General features: G+C 36.4%; 1 protein-coding gene across 15 annotated transcripts in view; it reads right to left on the bottom strand.

Annotated features, from left to right (window-relative positions):
- KHDRBS2 (KH RNA binding domain containing, signal transduction associated 2) overlaps window positions 1–16,041 on the bottom strand; it is a 581,162-nt gene that overhangs the window by 292,112 nt on the left and 273,009 nt on the right. For 14 of the 15 annotated variants that reach the window (XR_004300183.1, XR_004300185.1, XR_004300184.1 and 11 more), the window contains exon 4: window positions 6,829–6,975. The exons of the other annotated variant lie outside the window; for it this stretch is intronic. Coding sequence is in view for 6 of the 14 variants with exons in the window: in XM_032409568.1 (XP_032265459.1) it covers window positions 6,829–6,975 (147 nt within the window). In the remaining 8 variants the exon portion in view is untranslated. The remainder of the gene's footprint in view (window positions 1–6,828; window positions 6,976–16,041) is intronic. 15 annotated transcript variants of the gene reach the window in all.

Genomic DNA, 16,041 nt, shown 5'->3' with positions numbered 1-16,041 from the left:
TGTAATGTATGGTGATTAACATAACATAATTAGAAAAAAAAAAAGATGGTGAAAGAAACAGGAGAATGATGCTGGGCAACTAAAAAGCAATAAAAACTCCTGAAAAGAGTGGCCTTGGAGAATTCAGACCCTTGACATCAAATGAGACCAGAAATCATTAGTGATAAATTGTTTCTTAAGATAGAAAAGAGATGATCACATCCTGACTCTAGATTCATAAAGTGAACATTTGATTATTTGTACTGTGAGGAGTAAGAAGATACTTGCGTTAAGGTTTATAGAAAATCAAACTCAAATAGTTATCCACTTTTCTTTTTATCTGCTTTCTGGGTTATGCCAGTCAATTAGCAATACTAAAGTGGCCTTGCATCTCAACAACAATAATAATAATAAATTATATTATTACAGTGGTATTCTAATTAATTATATCTTGTTATTATAAAAATATTATTGTAATTAATTATATAATAGTAATCATTATTAGCTCTGTTCTAAGAATAAGTAATAATTTTAATTATTTCCTAAGTCATAGGTCTGTATTATCTATTACAACTTATCAGATAAGAAGAAATACTCAATGTTAGTTGGTTATAAATGTCTCCAAATACAATCAGAATATTATCTTAGTACTATAGCAATACAGGAAGTATTTCTGAGCAAGTAATAATTACATAAATACATGTGGCTTTGTGCTTAGTGCTATTAGTTACCACACCATTAGAATATGGTTAATTATGAGAAAGAAAAGAGAATCAATTGTTTTGAAGAGAGCAATCTGAGGAAACTCTTTTTTTTAAAAATTTTATTATGTTATGTTAATCACTGTACATTACATCGTTAGTTTTTGATGTAGTGTTCCATGATTCATTGTTTGTGTATAACACCCAGTGCTCCATGCAGAACGTGCCCTCTTTAATACCCATCACCAGGCTAACCCATCCCCCCACCCTCCTCCCCTCTAGAACCCTCAGTTTGTTTCTCAGAGTCCATAGTCTCTCATGGTTCGTCTCCCCCTCCGATTTGCCCCCCTTCATTTTTCCCTTCCTACTTTTTTTTTTTTTTTAACATATAATGTATTATTTGTTTCAGAGGTACAGGTCTGTGATTCATCAGTCTTACACAATTCACAGCACTCACCATAGCACATACTCTCCCCAATGTCTATCACCCAGCCACCCCATTCCTCCCACCCCCCACCACTCCAGCAACCCTATCTGAGGAAACTCTTGCAACATTTTAACAACAACCACAGCAGTGCGGGAATGATATCCAGGTTATGGGTTCTGTTTCCCTCTCTGCCTTGAACTTTATTTTTTTTATTCTGTTGCTGATCATTACCTTGCCTGTAGGATGTTGTTGCTATACATGCTACACTCCTGCCATCAGCCAGCCAATATGTATCTGCCATTTCCCACCTTGTACATAGGTCTTGCCAATTATCATTATTTTTGCTTGTTGGTGGGTTTTTATTTAATACATTGTTTTCCCTACATATTCTCTTGCATGAAACACTCTGACCAAATTTTCACTTTTTATTAAATTATAACATGAATTTCAGGGATACGTTCTTATTTATAATCTTTCAAAGCTTTATAAAAATTTTATTAGTGCATGAAAGTCTAGATCTTCTATCTCCTAGAATGAAAATACTCTGCTTTTCTTTTCTATTTTCCTTATATCTACTTCCCTGTATGATTGCTAATAACGATCAGTGTCATTTTCCCATTTCAGAGCTAGGATTACAGTCTTTGAAGAAGAGAAGGCAAGAATGTCCTCTCTTTGCTTTTACTCTAAAGAGGAAAAGCATTTACTTTTCTTCCATAGTCACACTCCTGAGAGGTTTCCTACACAGTTTTCTAATCTCAAACCTGAAATGACATATTATGCCCTAACTGCCCCATTTCAAGAATCACCACTGTCACCAAGACATACATCCAATCTGATGTAGGAAAGAAATAACCTGGAATGATGCATTTTTTTTCTGTGTTGAATTGTGTTAATATATTGTATTCTCTTGCTAATGTACAATATACTGTATTCTATGTTGAATATTACATATATATGTATATCTATATAATACCTTTTCTTTAAGTGATAAAACCTCTAGCAATGATCATTAGAGACTTATCCTAGGTATGACAAATACTTTTCAAATTCTGTCAACTCTGATAATATTATAGTGTTGTGTAGCATACTGTGCTGAGATTCTGGGGCCATGCCAGGGCTTGGTAGAAATGAGCACTGTGATCTCTTAATTCTGTCAACAACTAACTATTGAGCCGGTAACAAAGTCAGCTATTTGTTTGTTATCTGTGACCTAGACCTAATTTCCTGGTTGTGTGGAGACCCATCCTTTCATCTTTTCTATGAAAGAATGAATAAACTCACATTCAATGAGCAGAATTTTGCTAAACCCTCATAAATTCTAATTATGAGACAATGTTTTATGTTCAATCATGAGCTAATTATTAAGCATTAGTAAAACTTACTAACTCAACTTAATTGAAGGTGAGAGTTAACCCGTAGGAAAATGTAATACAGTGCCATTATTTTAAAGTTGGAAAAGGGGAAGTTGTAGTCAGGGATCCCAGGGAAGTCTCATTCACAAACTACAATGTAAATGTTATCCCCTAGCCTTGTGTAAGGGGTAACCTGCACAACTATATGTGACAGTCCTAGTGCCTGAGCTGTAAGAAAAAGGAGTATGATAAAATATAATGATAATAATGACAACATTTGTTTACCGCTTTATACACGATAAAGGAAAGAGAAAGGCATTAGCATTACTGAAACATAGATTAGGATTTTATATCCTTTTTGTCACTATTTGTCAAATGATTTCATATGCTTAATCTGTATTTGTACGCCAAATTAGCAATAAGTGAAAACTTTAATAGAGTATCTGCTCAAAGTATTAGAGATTTAAAATTAGGAGAATTCAATTTATTGATATTTTATTGATGTGCCACTCTACTTGTTTTGATAAGACTGTAGGAACTGGAGGGAGACCAGCAAGTTAGAAATTTTTCCCCAAGGTAATAATAATGGTTTTTCCCTTAACAATTCATTTAAAGTACTAAAACTGTGTTGTTTTCCAACAGCTTACCACATTCAGACATTTCATGACAAGTTGTATGTTCCGAAGTCAGCAGTCTTGAACAACTACAACCTCTGGACATAGGGCACATTGGATAAATGCTGGATAACATAAAAGAAGGGCAAGGAAGGTAAAAACTCTATGGAAAGACACTCCATTTCGTAGAGGAATTAGATGGTAGTCCTATTCTACGTTAGCTTTCTATGTGGTTCTAACATGCCTCTTACTGGCTATAATTCTTCACCTATTTTATTTGTCAATTTTAATGTCCTGATACATTAGCATTTCTATAGACTTTAATATTGAACGTCAAAAGAAACCTGGATCAGCAAGTAATTTTTTTATAATAAAAAAAGAACTGGCAGTTCATATTTGCCCCCCCGTGGTTCTAGTGAAAGATGAAGTAGACAGTTGCCATCCTTTTCTTGGTGCTGAGGCAAACAAGGCAGATGGGAAAAATTTATCAAGTAGGACTTCCACCGATTGTAAAATTTACTAATACAACATTGAGAGCTATCAGAATAGTTATTTATTTAACTAAATAAAATCTATTTACTTATTTATTGAGAGAGAGTGCGAGCATGAGATGGGGGGCTGGTGCGGGTGGCTGGGGAGGGGGAGAGGGAGAGAGAATCTTAAGCAGACTCCACACTGAGCCCAATGTAGGGCTTGATCTCACAACCCTGAGATCACAACCTGAGATGAAACCAAGAGTCAGAGGCTTAACTGACTGCGCCACCCAGGCTCCCCTATTTATTTTTTAAAAAGCTTATTCAGGGGCATCTGGGTGGTTCAGTCGGTTAAGTGTCTAACTCTTGATTCTGGCTCAGGTCGTGATCTCAGAGTTGTGAGATTGAGCCCTGCCTTGGGCTCCATGCTCAGCGGAGAGTCTGCTTCTCTCTTTCCCCCTTTCCCCCGGCCCTCCCCGCACTGGCATGCTCTCTTTCTCACCAAAATAAATAAATCTTTAAAAAAATCTTAAAAAAAACCCCCCCAAACCAAAAGCTTATTCATTCAATCATTTATTCACCCATACAAAAAATATTAAGTGTTCCCATGTGTCTGGCAGAGTTCAAAACAGGGGAATAAAGCAGTAAAACTAGACAATAATCCCACCTTCATGACATTTATATTTTAGCAGGAAAACCAACAATAAACAAATAAGTAATATATATATGTATGTATGTATATATAGAACAGGTTATAAAAGCTATGAGGAAAATTAAGTAAGTGAAGAGGGCTAAAGCATGATAAGACAATAAATTGCAGGGTTAATTAAGGGGCTAGTGATACTGTGAACAAAATATAATAGGATTGTACAAATGCAGGGAGGTTACTTTAGACCGTGTGGTCAGGGAAGAATTTCCTGCATTGCTAAAATGAGCTGAGACCTGAATGACAATTGTGTCAGTATTTTGGAGAAGAATCTTCAAAGGCCCTTAGTGAGGCGTGAGCCTGGAGAGCCTGGCGTGCGGGATGAACAGAAGCCAGCATGTCTGGAGCTCACAGAGTGAGCAGTCGGTCAGGCAGGGAGAAAATCCCAGAGATAGGCAGGAGCAGGTCATATTGGCCAATGTGAGATTTTCGTTCCTCATCTGGTTGTGTATATATAAAGCATCTTAATTGTGGGGTACTATTCCTCCAACTTGACCCAAATAGCTATTTTATCTCTCTGCATCACTCCTGGTGCCTATTAATCAGCCATCCCATCAGTCAGACCCGCAAACAAATAATTATTGTGCCCTGCACGATGCTAAATGATGGGAATACAAGAGAGACACTGCTAGCCCTGCCCTCATGGAGTCTATATTTCAGTGGAGAAGTTATAAATGAAATTATTACACGTATCACAAGGTCTAGAAGTAGGCGAGATGTATTACCAGCATTTATAATAAAATAGGGTTAACCTAGCCCACAACTTAGATCCAATATATATGTAGCAATGAAATAGTGTTTCATCTTACATATTTAACCTCAGAAAGTCATTCCAAGATTCTGTCTACTACAACAATAAAATAGATTAAAAGCATCCCTTTAAATGGTGCTTGACAATTTTCTATGTCCTTTCATATACATTACCCTATTTAATATTCACAATAACTGTGATAGAGGTCAGTCAGTTATAATTATTTTTTTAAAGATGAAGAAGCTGAAGCTCTGAGAATTTAAATTATTTGTCTACAGGCATGAAATGAGTTAGTAAAGTAGGTGGTCCTAGCCTTTTTCTATACCACTTATATCACTAGAGGTCTGATCTGAGCTAAGTATAGTAAAACTGCTTACCCAACAGCACTAGGCATTTAGTTTGGACGCAAAAGGAAGAGAGAAGATAACATCCTCGTGCTTATGAAATATTGGATCTGTTTAGGAAGGTGTTCTGATAAGCACCAGGTAATAAATTGTGCAGAAATTCTGCGTGCATATAAAGTTAGGGAATAGCCAGAGTAGTATGGGATTATTCTATAACCTTGTCTTGACAGAAATTTTTAAACTGGGCATATAAATACATTATGTGGTTAGATTTTGACGCTTTTACATTTCGAAATTCTGTTTTTTTTTCTTTTCCCATTCTCAAAATCACTGCCAGTCAATGAATCTTACCCATCATTTCCTCTGAGTTTATTGCTTACTTTAGAAATCTACAGTGTTTCTTTCTTTTTTTTTTTTAAAGATTTTATTTATTTATTTGACAGAGAGAGAGATAGCAAGAGCAGGAACACAAGCAGGGGGAATGGGAGAGGGAGAAGCAGGCTTCTTGCTGAGCAGGGAGCCTGATGTGGGACTCGATCCCAGGACCCTGGGATCATGACCTGAGCCGAAGGCAGACGCTTAAGGACTGAGCCACCCAGGCGCCCTACAGTGTTTCTTCACTGAACAGATTAATCTTAGCTACTCTCTTTCTCCTCTGCCAAAGACTTCTGCCCAGGCACTCCAGAAAACTTTACTCAGCATTCTCTTCCAATTATCTTATTCCCTGCTCTAAGCCCCAATGCCAAGATTTCTATTTGAATGACCTCTTCCTAGAATGCTAAATTGTCAACCTTTATAAAAGCTTCATTCATTTAACCTTCTCCTATTTCTTAGAAAATTAGTAGAGAATTCTATCCAATATGCAACCCTGAGTTTGCTGCCTTACTTAATGAACACTCTCTGTTGCTGTCATAGAGTGCAATGAGTTTATTTTTCCAATTTTTGTTTGATGTCAACAAATGTCTGGCTCTATTAATATTGATTATTTTACATTATGTTTTATAATGAGCCAGCACCTGGCATAATGTCACGTAACAGTACATTTGATATTTTCAAGTAACATCATTGTCTTGTTGCATATATTACATATCTAATCTCTTTCCCCTGCCATTGTACCTGCAAATGCTTTTTCCATTAATTAAAAATTGCCAAGAAAACATGTCAACTACCAAGTGATTAAGACACAAGAGAAAAGCACGCAACTTCAATTATATAGTTGTGTTTATGTGCTAATTGTCTTATTCTTCATGACTGTGACCTGGTGATGTACGGAGGACACTGTCAAACCTTGGTTATGCAGCAACATGCCAGGTCCCGTGCTAAGCGTTTGTTGTATTCTATTTTATTTTACCTTCTTATCAACTACACAAATGATTAGTTTGCAATATGACTCTCCATCTAAAAAGTCAGTGAAGACCAAAGGCACACTTGAAAAAGAAAAGTTATGAGAAACATCTTTGTGAAAAATGAAAGACACTTACGGGAACCAGGAATTTTTTAATCTCTTCCAATGCATGACTCATTCGTGAATAAGCTTCCCCAGGTGGAGCAAACACTTCAATTAATACATGAAGTTCATCACTCAAGTGGGCATATTTGGCTTCCCCACTCTTCCTTAATTCTTCTTCCTGTGAAAGAGGTTATTTTTAGAAATACAAATCCACCCATTTTGCATTGATTTAACATTTACTGAGGATATGACAAAAGGGCATAATCTAAGCAAATTTTCCGTAAGTAGAAACCCTTTGAGAAATAAAAATCTGGTACAAGCCATTTAAAGATTTTAAAATCATCTTTGAGTGTTTGAATGATTTTTTTAAAAAGCTGGCATAATTATCATCTACAATGGATTTTAATCAGCTAAATGAAAATGCTAAACCCCTGAAAAGAAGTTACACAAATGCCATTAAGTTTTAGTGTACACTACTATATTGAGGAAGAAAAGGATTGTTTTGCATCTGATGAGTAATATTTTGCAGATAATTAACTAAAGATTATCACTGTTCTTTAAGAAAACAAGAAATTTCGGGGCGCCTGGGTGGTTCAGTCCGTTAAGCATCTGCCTTCGGCTCAGGTCATGATCCCAGGGTCCTGGGATCGAGTCCCACGTTGGGCTCCCTGCTCGGCAGGGAGTCTGTTTCTCTCACTCTCTCTCTGTCTCTCTGTCCGCCCCCGCCCCCCGCTCGTGTCCGCGCGCTCTCTCTCTAGCTCTCTCTCAAATAAATAAATAAAATCTTAAAAAAAAGAAAACAAGAATTTTCTAGCTGTTTTTTGAGACTCAGTGAAAAGGTTACTTGTTCTCCATTAAAGTAGGCAAAACCAAGGCTTATCTTCCAGCCTATGCGCCCACTGGCCCAGATTGTCATCTAGCTTCATACCAGCATCTTCTCTGTCATTTGCTGCCTCATTTTGGTCAACAGGAGTATGTTAAAGGGGTGGCGGTTAAGCATTATGTTGGCAATGATTCTGCATGAGCTATATTTCCTCAGCTTAACCAACAACACATTATTGTTAGATCAGATTTTTCGTAGTACACTACCCAAGCAATTATTGCGGCCTGATTAATTCAGCGCAGGTGCAGAGCAAATCAGTACACGATCTATATGCTTTGCTAATGAATGCCAGGTAGTTGACGCCTATCAGCTCTAATCTCACAATAACCTTGCCCATTATTCACAACTCAGATTAGGGAACTGAGTTTAAAGACCTCAAGTAGCTCCAGCAAAGTTGGGATACAAACCCAGTTCATTTTGCAACCAGACTTGCATTTGTCTAGGGTTTTCATGGAAGCAAAATTTGGTGAAAATAGTAACATAGATAATATTAATTAATGTTTTACTCTTCCTGACTCCCTTCCCCAGTAAACTAGTAGTTGTTTCACTAAATTTCAAAGGATAAACATTAAACGACAAAGTAATTTTTAGTTTTATTTGGGGATTGATTAGAAAAGCAACATGAATAGACCTTATCTGGATAAATAAAAGCAAATTTGCTATTGATTTCTTATAAGTTAACTATGTGACCCATGTTAGTGTGCTTATCTGATAGAAATGTCCATCATTTCAATACATGAAGGATCCGTGAAAAAGATGGGAAGGTGTGACTGCTCTTCTGTCCCTCAGCCATCTACTCAAATCTCTCTAACAGCCACACCTTTCAGCCTGGTAATCCACTCTCCACGTCCCTAAGCATACTTTCCATCTCTACCCAGGAGTTTTTAACTTAAAAGGGTTTTCTTAGTGCCCATTTCTCAGTTTAGGGAGAAGCAGCACCTGCCTCAACAACTATGCACTCACAGGGTGTAGTAAACATTTCTTTCCTCTTGGGGTTCTGCTGCGAGGCAAGCTGCTCCCTATCTCTGGGGTCAGCTTCATTTGCACCGACGTGTTCAGGTTGTTAAATCAGAGGAGTCTTCATACTGCCCCCTTCTCCATGCTTCCTGAGCTGATTTCCCACTGGTTATCAAGGGCTACTTGCTAGACAAATTTTATAGTGTCTGCATGCTATGAGGTATGGCGTTCAAATATGAATTATAATACTCATTTTAAAGGTTTTCAGATAAAATTAACCGGACTAGGTACTCTGCAGTTGGGCCACTAGGCTGATGTTCATGAAAAAAATGCAGCTTGCTATTTAAAAACACATTTGCCTCTCCCTTCCCCCATCATCCTTTATATAAGCAGAAGAGGAGACTGAGGTCTTTGGTTATTAAGCAACTTCCTGAAGGTCAAGTGTTAGTCAGGATTCCAGCCAGGACCCAGTAAAGTAGGTGTTAGCAGTGATAAAAACTTTAAAGGAGAAAAGTTAACACAGCAGAACCTATCGCGAGCTACTACAGGTTATTCTCAAAACTAAACTTCGTATCTTCAAAGGTGTGTTATATTTGAACTCACATATTGGGGTAAATTTTGACAGAGCAAAATTCCCAGGCCTTCGTTTCTTCCTGTGAAACTTAGATAATAATAGTGAGGTCCCAGGATTTTGTGAATTTGGAGAAAAGTGAAGAACATTTTGTATTCTAAAAATGCTACACAAATTTATTATAGTAACAAATACATTATTTCTTATGTTCTCAAGTAGTATTTTAAAATAATGCCGGGTTTTTTCAACAAAAACCAAAATAAATGTGACTCAAACGTGAAGAAGAGTTCTTTCTTTCTGAAGTGAAAGTCCAAGCTGGAAGTAGCTAGAGGAGCAGGTGGTTCTTCTCTGCACTCTTATCCAGCGATCCTGGTTTCTCCTCTCTTAACTCCAGCGGCCCCGAGGATGTGGTTCTCATGTGTGTTGATGAAGGAGGCTGTCTACCATCACTTCTAAATTCCACTCCCAGGGCAAGGGAAAGAAACTGTAGACAGCACAAAGCTTATTTCAAGGACATATACCAGAGGTTACGTACATCATCTCTGCTCACATCTCTTTGGCACAAGCGTAGTCACAAGTGGCTGTGGATGCAATGGAAGCTATAAATGTGGTTTCAGACTGAGCAGCCATGAGACTCAATGTGAGGGTTTCATTTATGACAGCAAAAAAGGGAGAATGGATACTGGATGACAGACAACAGGCTGTCTCTGCAACCAGTCCTCATTCAGGGTTAGTTAAAATAATACTTATTTATTAAATCTAATTTTGGTGAACAGCTAGCCATTGTCTGCCAGAACGTCCAAATTTTATTTTCAAAAACAATACTACGCCCCCAGTTGGATTTGTAACATAAAGCTCCAAGTTTCATTTGAATATGGGCAGACATCACAGCCATCCTAAATAGCACCGGTGTCCAGAAACCAGTAAGTACATTTATAGTAATTTAATACAATCTTATGAGGCATTTCTTAAACAAGAGTTCCAAATATATTTTGAAAAAAAAAGTTTATCTTTGCAGTAAATTCATTATTTGATAAGCTGATTATGAATGGGGCAGTAAGTAGTGTTTTCATGTTTCTGCCCAATTATCTTCTGCATGTTTTACAACAAAGATCATAGTACCGTGGCAGGTTATACTAGATAGAACGGAGGACATAATAGCAAGAAGAATAAAGAAAAAGATTAAGAAATTAAAAATGTTAGGGGCTCCTGGGTGGCTCGGATGGTTAAGCGTCTGCCTTCGGCTCAGGTCATGATCCCAGGGTCCTGGGATCGAGCCCCGCATCGGGCTCCCTGCTCCGTGGGGATCCTGCTTCTCCTTCTCCCTCTGCCACTCCCCCTGCTTGTGTTCCCTCTCTCTCTGTCAAATAAATAAATAAATAATCTTAAAAAAATAAATAAAATAGAACATTAAAAAAAAGAAATTAGAAATGTTAGAGAAAAACCTTGGGTATAAATTGACATGAATTGGTCCAAAGTTGCCAGTACAGAAGACTGGGTCTCCACCTAATGAAAGCACAAAAAGGGCACAGGGACTAAATCAAAAAAAGGTAAGATGGACACACTAGAAGGTGAATCAGCTTGACATGATTTAGAATTCTGTTTAAAAGACTGCACATTCAGTTGATATTATTTAATCTTCCATGAAAAAGGTACACTTATTCCATTGAGGATATTTACTTTAACCATTGACCTTCAGAACACGATTTGTGGTGTTCGGCTATTACAAAGGAATCATGGGCTAATTATTTCAAGTGCAATTATTAGTTGCTAAACATGAGAAATTCAAAACAAAGTCATTACAAATATCAAATCTAGTTTACATATCCCCAAACATTCTATTCCTGTGTTGTACCCTAAGGTAAAATATAAGTAAAACATAACGGTTTTTTACCAGTTATTTTATAGAGAATAGCATAGCAGGAAATAGAGTCTAATTTGAATTGGATTCATGTGTTTAATTGTTGAAAGGATTTTTAAGAAAACTTTCTCTTAGGAATTATCATTTGTATTTTATCTTCCACAGAAGAATGCTTCTGACTTGGAAATAATTTGACAATTAGAAAAGTTTCCTCTTAATTCAAAATAGCATGTTCATTGAAGAAAACTTGAAAAAAATCCCCAAAGTACAAATATTTTAAAAAATATCGACAGCTACAAAATTCAAGACACACTATTAGCATTTTCAGTGTATCTTCTTCAAGTATCTTTTTACAGTAATAGTAATGGAACTGAAATAATAATTTTAATATTGCTTCTTAGGTCATGGGTATGCAAAGTACTTTTCATAGGCTAATTTTGTATGTACAACTATACTTAATTCTACATAATGTTATTTCCTTCATTTTACTGATGAGGGGAGTGGGACACAGGGAGAAAACTTGTCCAGGATTACACAGACTGTAAATCATGGAGTTGGTTTAGAATCCAGGTAATCTCATACCAGGTCAAGTTCTTAGTCACTATGAGTATGTACTGGTATAGGTATGTCAAATGTAAATAAACATTTTCTACTTCCAGATTTCCCCATGGATGTGTCTGTCTAGTTTCTGGAACATCACGGCCAGTGGTCTCTCAGCAATTTCCTGGTATTCAGTCCCGTGTAGCACTGTGCTGTCCAAGGTATCCTACAACAGATAACAGGTCCTTATGCACTAAGCACATTTGCTATGAATTTCTTCTACCCTCTCCCAAAAGGTTCTGATTCCTTGGTAGCTGTATGCTCATCAGTGCTCGGTGAAACTATTATTTTCAAGGTTCTCACTACTCATCTCCTACTTTATGAAGGACTTACCTAAAAATGCTAGTGATCTCACGTCACATTGTTTATGCCTGACCCTCTGTTTGTAACCACCCGTTCCAAACAAGCCATTCATTCAAAGTTTTTAGGATGAAGTTCAGATTAGTTTGCACAATTTCTCATCGATACTCATGCTGTATTACTAAAACAAATGTACCCCATGAAGGGTCATTCTCTATTTTCCTGCACGGTTTGTCCAACAGCAGGGGCAGGGTGGTTAGGACCCTCTGTACCCTCATTTTATTCTGGAGGAAGGACTTAAGTCAGCTTACAATTGGGTATTTCATCTTAGTTCAGATGACCCAAGACAAATTCCCCAAAATAGGACACGGGATTAGATGTCCCCTTGTGTTGTGGTCCTGAGTCCAGACTTTTCCTCCCTGGATTTGCCAATTGTCAGTTGTAATGTAAAATTCAAAATGTCTTAAAATACCCTAAAATATCCACTCTTAAAATCATTAATGGGTGACACAGACTTCATTTAAAATATCAGAGGGGCACAAAGCAAAGAGGTCACATTGATAATCTCATTATAGATAACTAAAAAAATCCTCATTCTCTTGTCACAAGCCCTTCCCTGCTTCATTACACAATTTTAATTTTATTTCTTTTCTGTCTCTAATGTTTGTATTACTCTTTCCTCCCATGCGGAATTTCCTAGGAAATTTCAAATTATTTTCACCTCTATTAGACAGAATAATTTAGTTATTGAGTGCTGATTCCCAAGCTTACAAGTCCAGCTTATTTTGGAGCTCAGTGAAATAAAGGGTATACCGATTAATTGACCCTACTATTTTTAGAAGTTACAGTGGTGATCATCATTTGCTACTTGTAATGACCCTTTGGAATCTGTCTCTGTCTCTGTCTGTCCGTCTCTCTCACACACACATACATGCAAATATAGTGCTCTTTAAAGTGAGACTCTAATGAAAGAAAATGTTTCCATTTAGTTAAATTAAGAAGAGTGTTCACCTGCTTTGGGCAATTTTTTTTTAATATGTTCTGAACTATTCACAATATGATGCAAACCATGTATTCCTCCTTTGTGCTACTCCAGATTTTGGGTTATTTTTCCCTCCAGTATCTCCCGAAAGTCATTCTATTACCAGCACAGAGAACACCTGAGTAACTGAGTTGATGCCCCAACCATCATTTTCTAAACACCTATGTATTCCTCTAGATGTATATATGTGATCTCATATGTATGTTATGTTGTCTTCTCTTAAATATTTAATTACAGGAAAAGTAGTCTTTACTCTCAACCACTTAACTGACTCACCAGACTTGCCAAATATTTATTTCCCCATAAAATAGTTAAGCTAATGTCCATGATAATCCGATGTTCAAGCTCCTACGGCCTAATCTTTATAAACCACGAGTCAGTGGTATTGTTCCCAAACTTCTTTATACCTGTTGTATTTGTTATTGTTATTGTATTTTATTATATTTTTATAATTCCCCTTTCAACTTTTTAAAAATTACCAAATAACTTTCAGACCAAAAACATGTAGGTTAAGAGAGATTTTACTGTTTCAAAAATTGCTTCTGTAGTTACATTAACTCAATTGTGATTTTTGCACAGTATTTTGTTCCTAGATCAATTACAGCATCTTCATTCTATTTCATAATTTATCTTTATACACATCTGTTTCATCATTTTCTCATCTCCCAAATTATTCTTCGTATATAAGTGTATCTGATAGAACATGAGGAAGATACTCAATAAATTCTTGTTGAATTACTTACTTAAGGGTAAAAATCATGCTGCATTTTTCTTCTATCATCAAACCATATCTTTACAGCCCATGCTAAGGTTTTCTTTAAATGCTTAAACATTTATTGTCCTGAGACCTTGGAATGGAGTGATCTATATTTACTAAACTGAATTTTTAGCTTAGGAAAAATATTTCCAAATTATTATTACATTTAGTATGTCTCTGATTAAATGAATAACAATGTATAAATCATATATGTATATTCAATGATATTTTATTTTGTAAGCAAATAATTATGCAATTGCAGTTTACACCACATCAAGTATTTTTTCTGTTATTACAAGCAGATAGTCTGTGTAAGTAAGTAAAACAATAGAAGCTTATAACTCAAAAGAGTATTGTGGTGTTACTAATAAACAAGTTAGAATAAACAAATTTTTTACAATAGCCCCTCCTCTCTAGACTCTCCTATGGGCTGTTACCTTATTATAAAATGGGATTGGCAGTTGGTAATCTTTACACCCAACATGGGGCTCGAACTCACAACCTCGAGATAAAGAGTCACATGCTCTTCCGACTGAGGCAGTCAGGGATTGGCAGACTATTCCGATTTTAGGAGAATCAATAGCTGTATAAGTACAGTGCTTACTCTTTGCTCCCAGAAAAGAGTAGGTTGCTTAGCAACCTTTAGAGTCCAGAAAGAAGATTCCAATGATACAAAACTTTACAGTAATATTTTATCAACAACTGCTACCATCTTAGAGACCAAAATGATTTTTTTGTATTATTTTCTATGTATAGCAACAAATATTTCAAAAATCCTATGAACAAATACCAAGCACTGCTTTTCTTTTTTTCTTTTTCTTTCTTTCTTTTTGTCTTTCTTTCTTTCTTTTCTTTTCTTTTTTTTTTTTTTTTAGAGGGAGAAGGAGAGAGAGAGATAGGGAGAGAGAGAGCGAGAGAAAGAATCTTAAGCAGGATCCATGCCCAGCGCATGAGTCCAAGTCGGGGGTTGATCTCACGACCCTGAGATCATGACCTGAGTGGAAATCAAGCGTCAGACGCTTAACCCAACCGTCCCCAAACCACTGCTTTTCTGTAGACACTTTTATGTAGCACTAAGTCCAGGAAAGTGCATTCGACCAGGACATAGGAGGCGCCAAGTGTAATGTCTCTTCTAGCCATGGCTCCTCCACTAACTGCTAATTTTAGCAGATATTTTGCTGTTGTGGCCTTCTTCATATACAAAAAAAGAGAAAATTACTAGAGAGGTCATTTTCAAATTGTGCTTTATGGAGCACTGAGTCCAGAAAGGTGTGTCTTATGGACCACCTTGATGCAAAATGAGGATTCTTTCCCATCCTATTCAACCATATCAACTCAATTTAGACCTGTTTATGTATAAAAATTTTGGGTAAGAGGATATTGTTCCACAAGCTCACTAAACAAAAAACAATAGACAACGTTAGATATGATACCTAAGCTTTCTCATAGCTTTAACATTTCATGATTCACCATGTGACTTTCCTTCACAGTTATCCTCATCGTGCTACTGAGGACTTTGTAGTAGAAAATGCCACTTTCCAAGTACAGTATCTTCTAAGATACTTTACCAGGAAAATTCAAAATTCAAAATGGAAACTATTCATGTTACTCTTTGAGCACCTACAATGAGGCTGCTACTGTGTATTTTATGCACATTGTGTCATTTAATTTCACAGAACCCTTAGGTAGGTATTGGAAGCAGCTGAGGGTTATGAAAAGTGGGGAAAAAAAAAAAAAAAAAGATGTTGGAGTCAGAAAGACCTAAATTTGAATTAACAGCTCTGATACTTATTATCTAGTGTAGAAGAAAGGTACTAAATTTTTTTGAGATTTGGTTTCTTCATCCACAAAATAAGGAAACTCTAGGTCTCTCATGTAAAGATGAAATGAGGTAATGGACATAAATCCCAACTACAGTGTCTGGCACATTATAAACACTCAGAAAAAGTTAAAAGTTTTTTCTCAGAGGAGCTAAGTAACTTGGTTGCAATTATTCAGTGAATAAGAGATTTGAATTTAGCCAGCCTGACTCTAAAGCGTACTTATGTTAATGGATGTTTTTTATGAATATTAAATTCACTTGAAAGAATATAATTATAGAAGTTTCAAATTAATTGTTGCTTCGATGTAAGCAAGAGTACACCAGTTGAATGCTGGTTTACTTACTAAGTTAATTTAAATGTATAATTTTAAGAGAATATATATTTGAAAATTACTCCAGGCCAAAGAGCTCAAGTCTCTTAGAAAGATAAGAAAAATTAACATCATCCCAT

This window comes from Phoca vitulina, unplaced genomic scaffold, assembly GCF_004348235.1.
Source record: "Phoca vitulina isolate PV1807 unplaced genomic scaffold, GSC_HSeal_1.0 scaffold11, whole genome shotgun sequence".
Classification (NCBI taxonomy): Eukaryota; Metazoa; Chordata; class Mammalia; order Carnivora; family Phocidae; genus Phoca; species Phoca vitulina.
The sequence above is the reverse complement of the archived record's forward strand: the minus strand, read 5'-3'. Positions and strand labels throughout refer to the sequence as shown.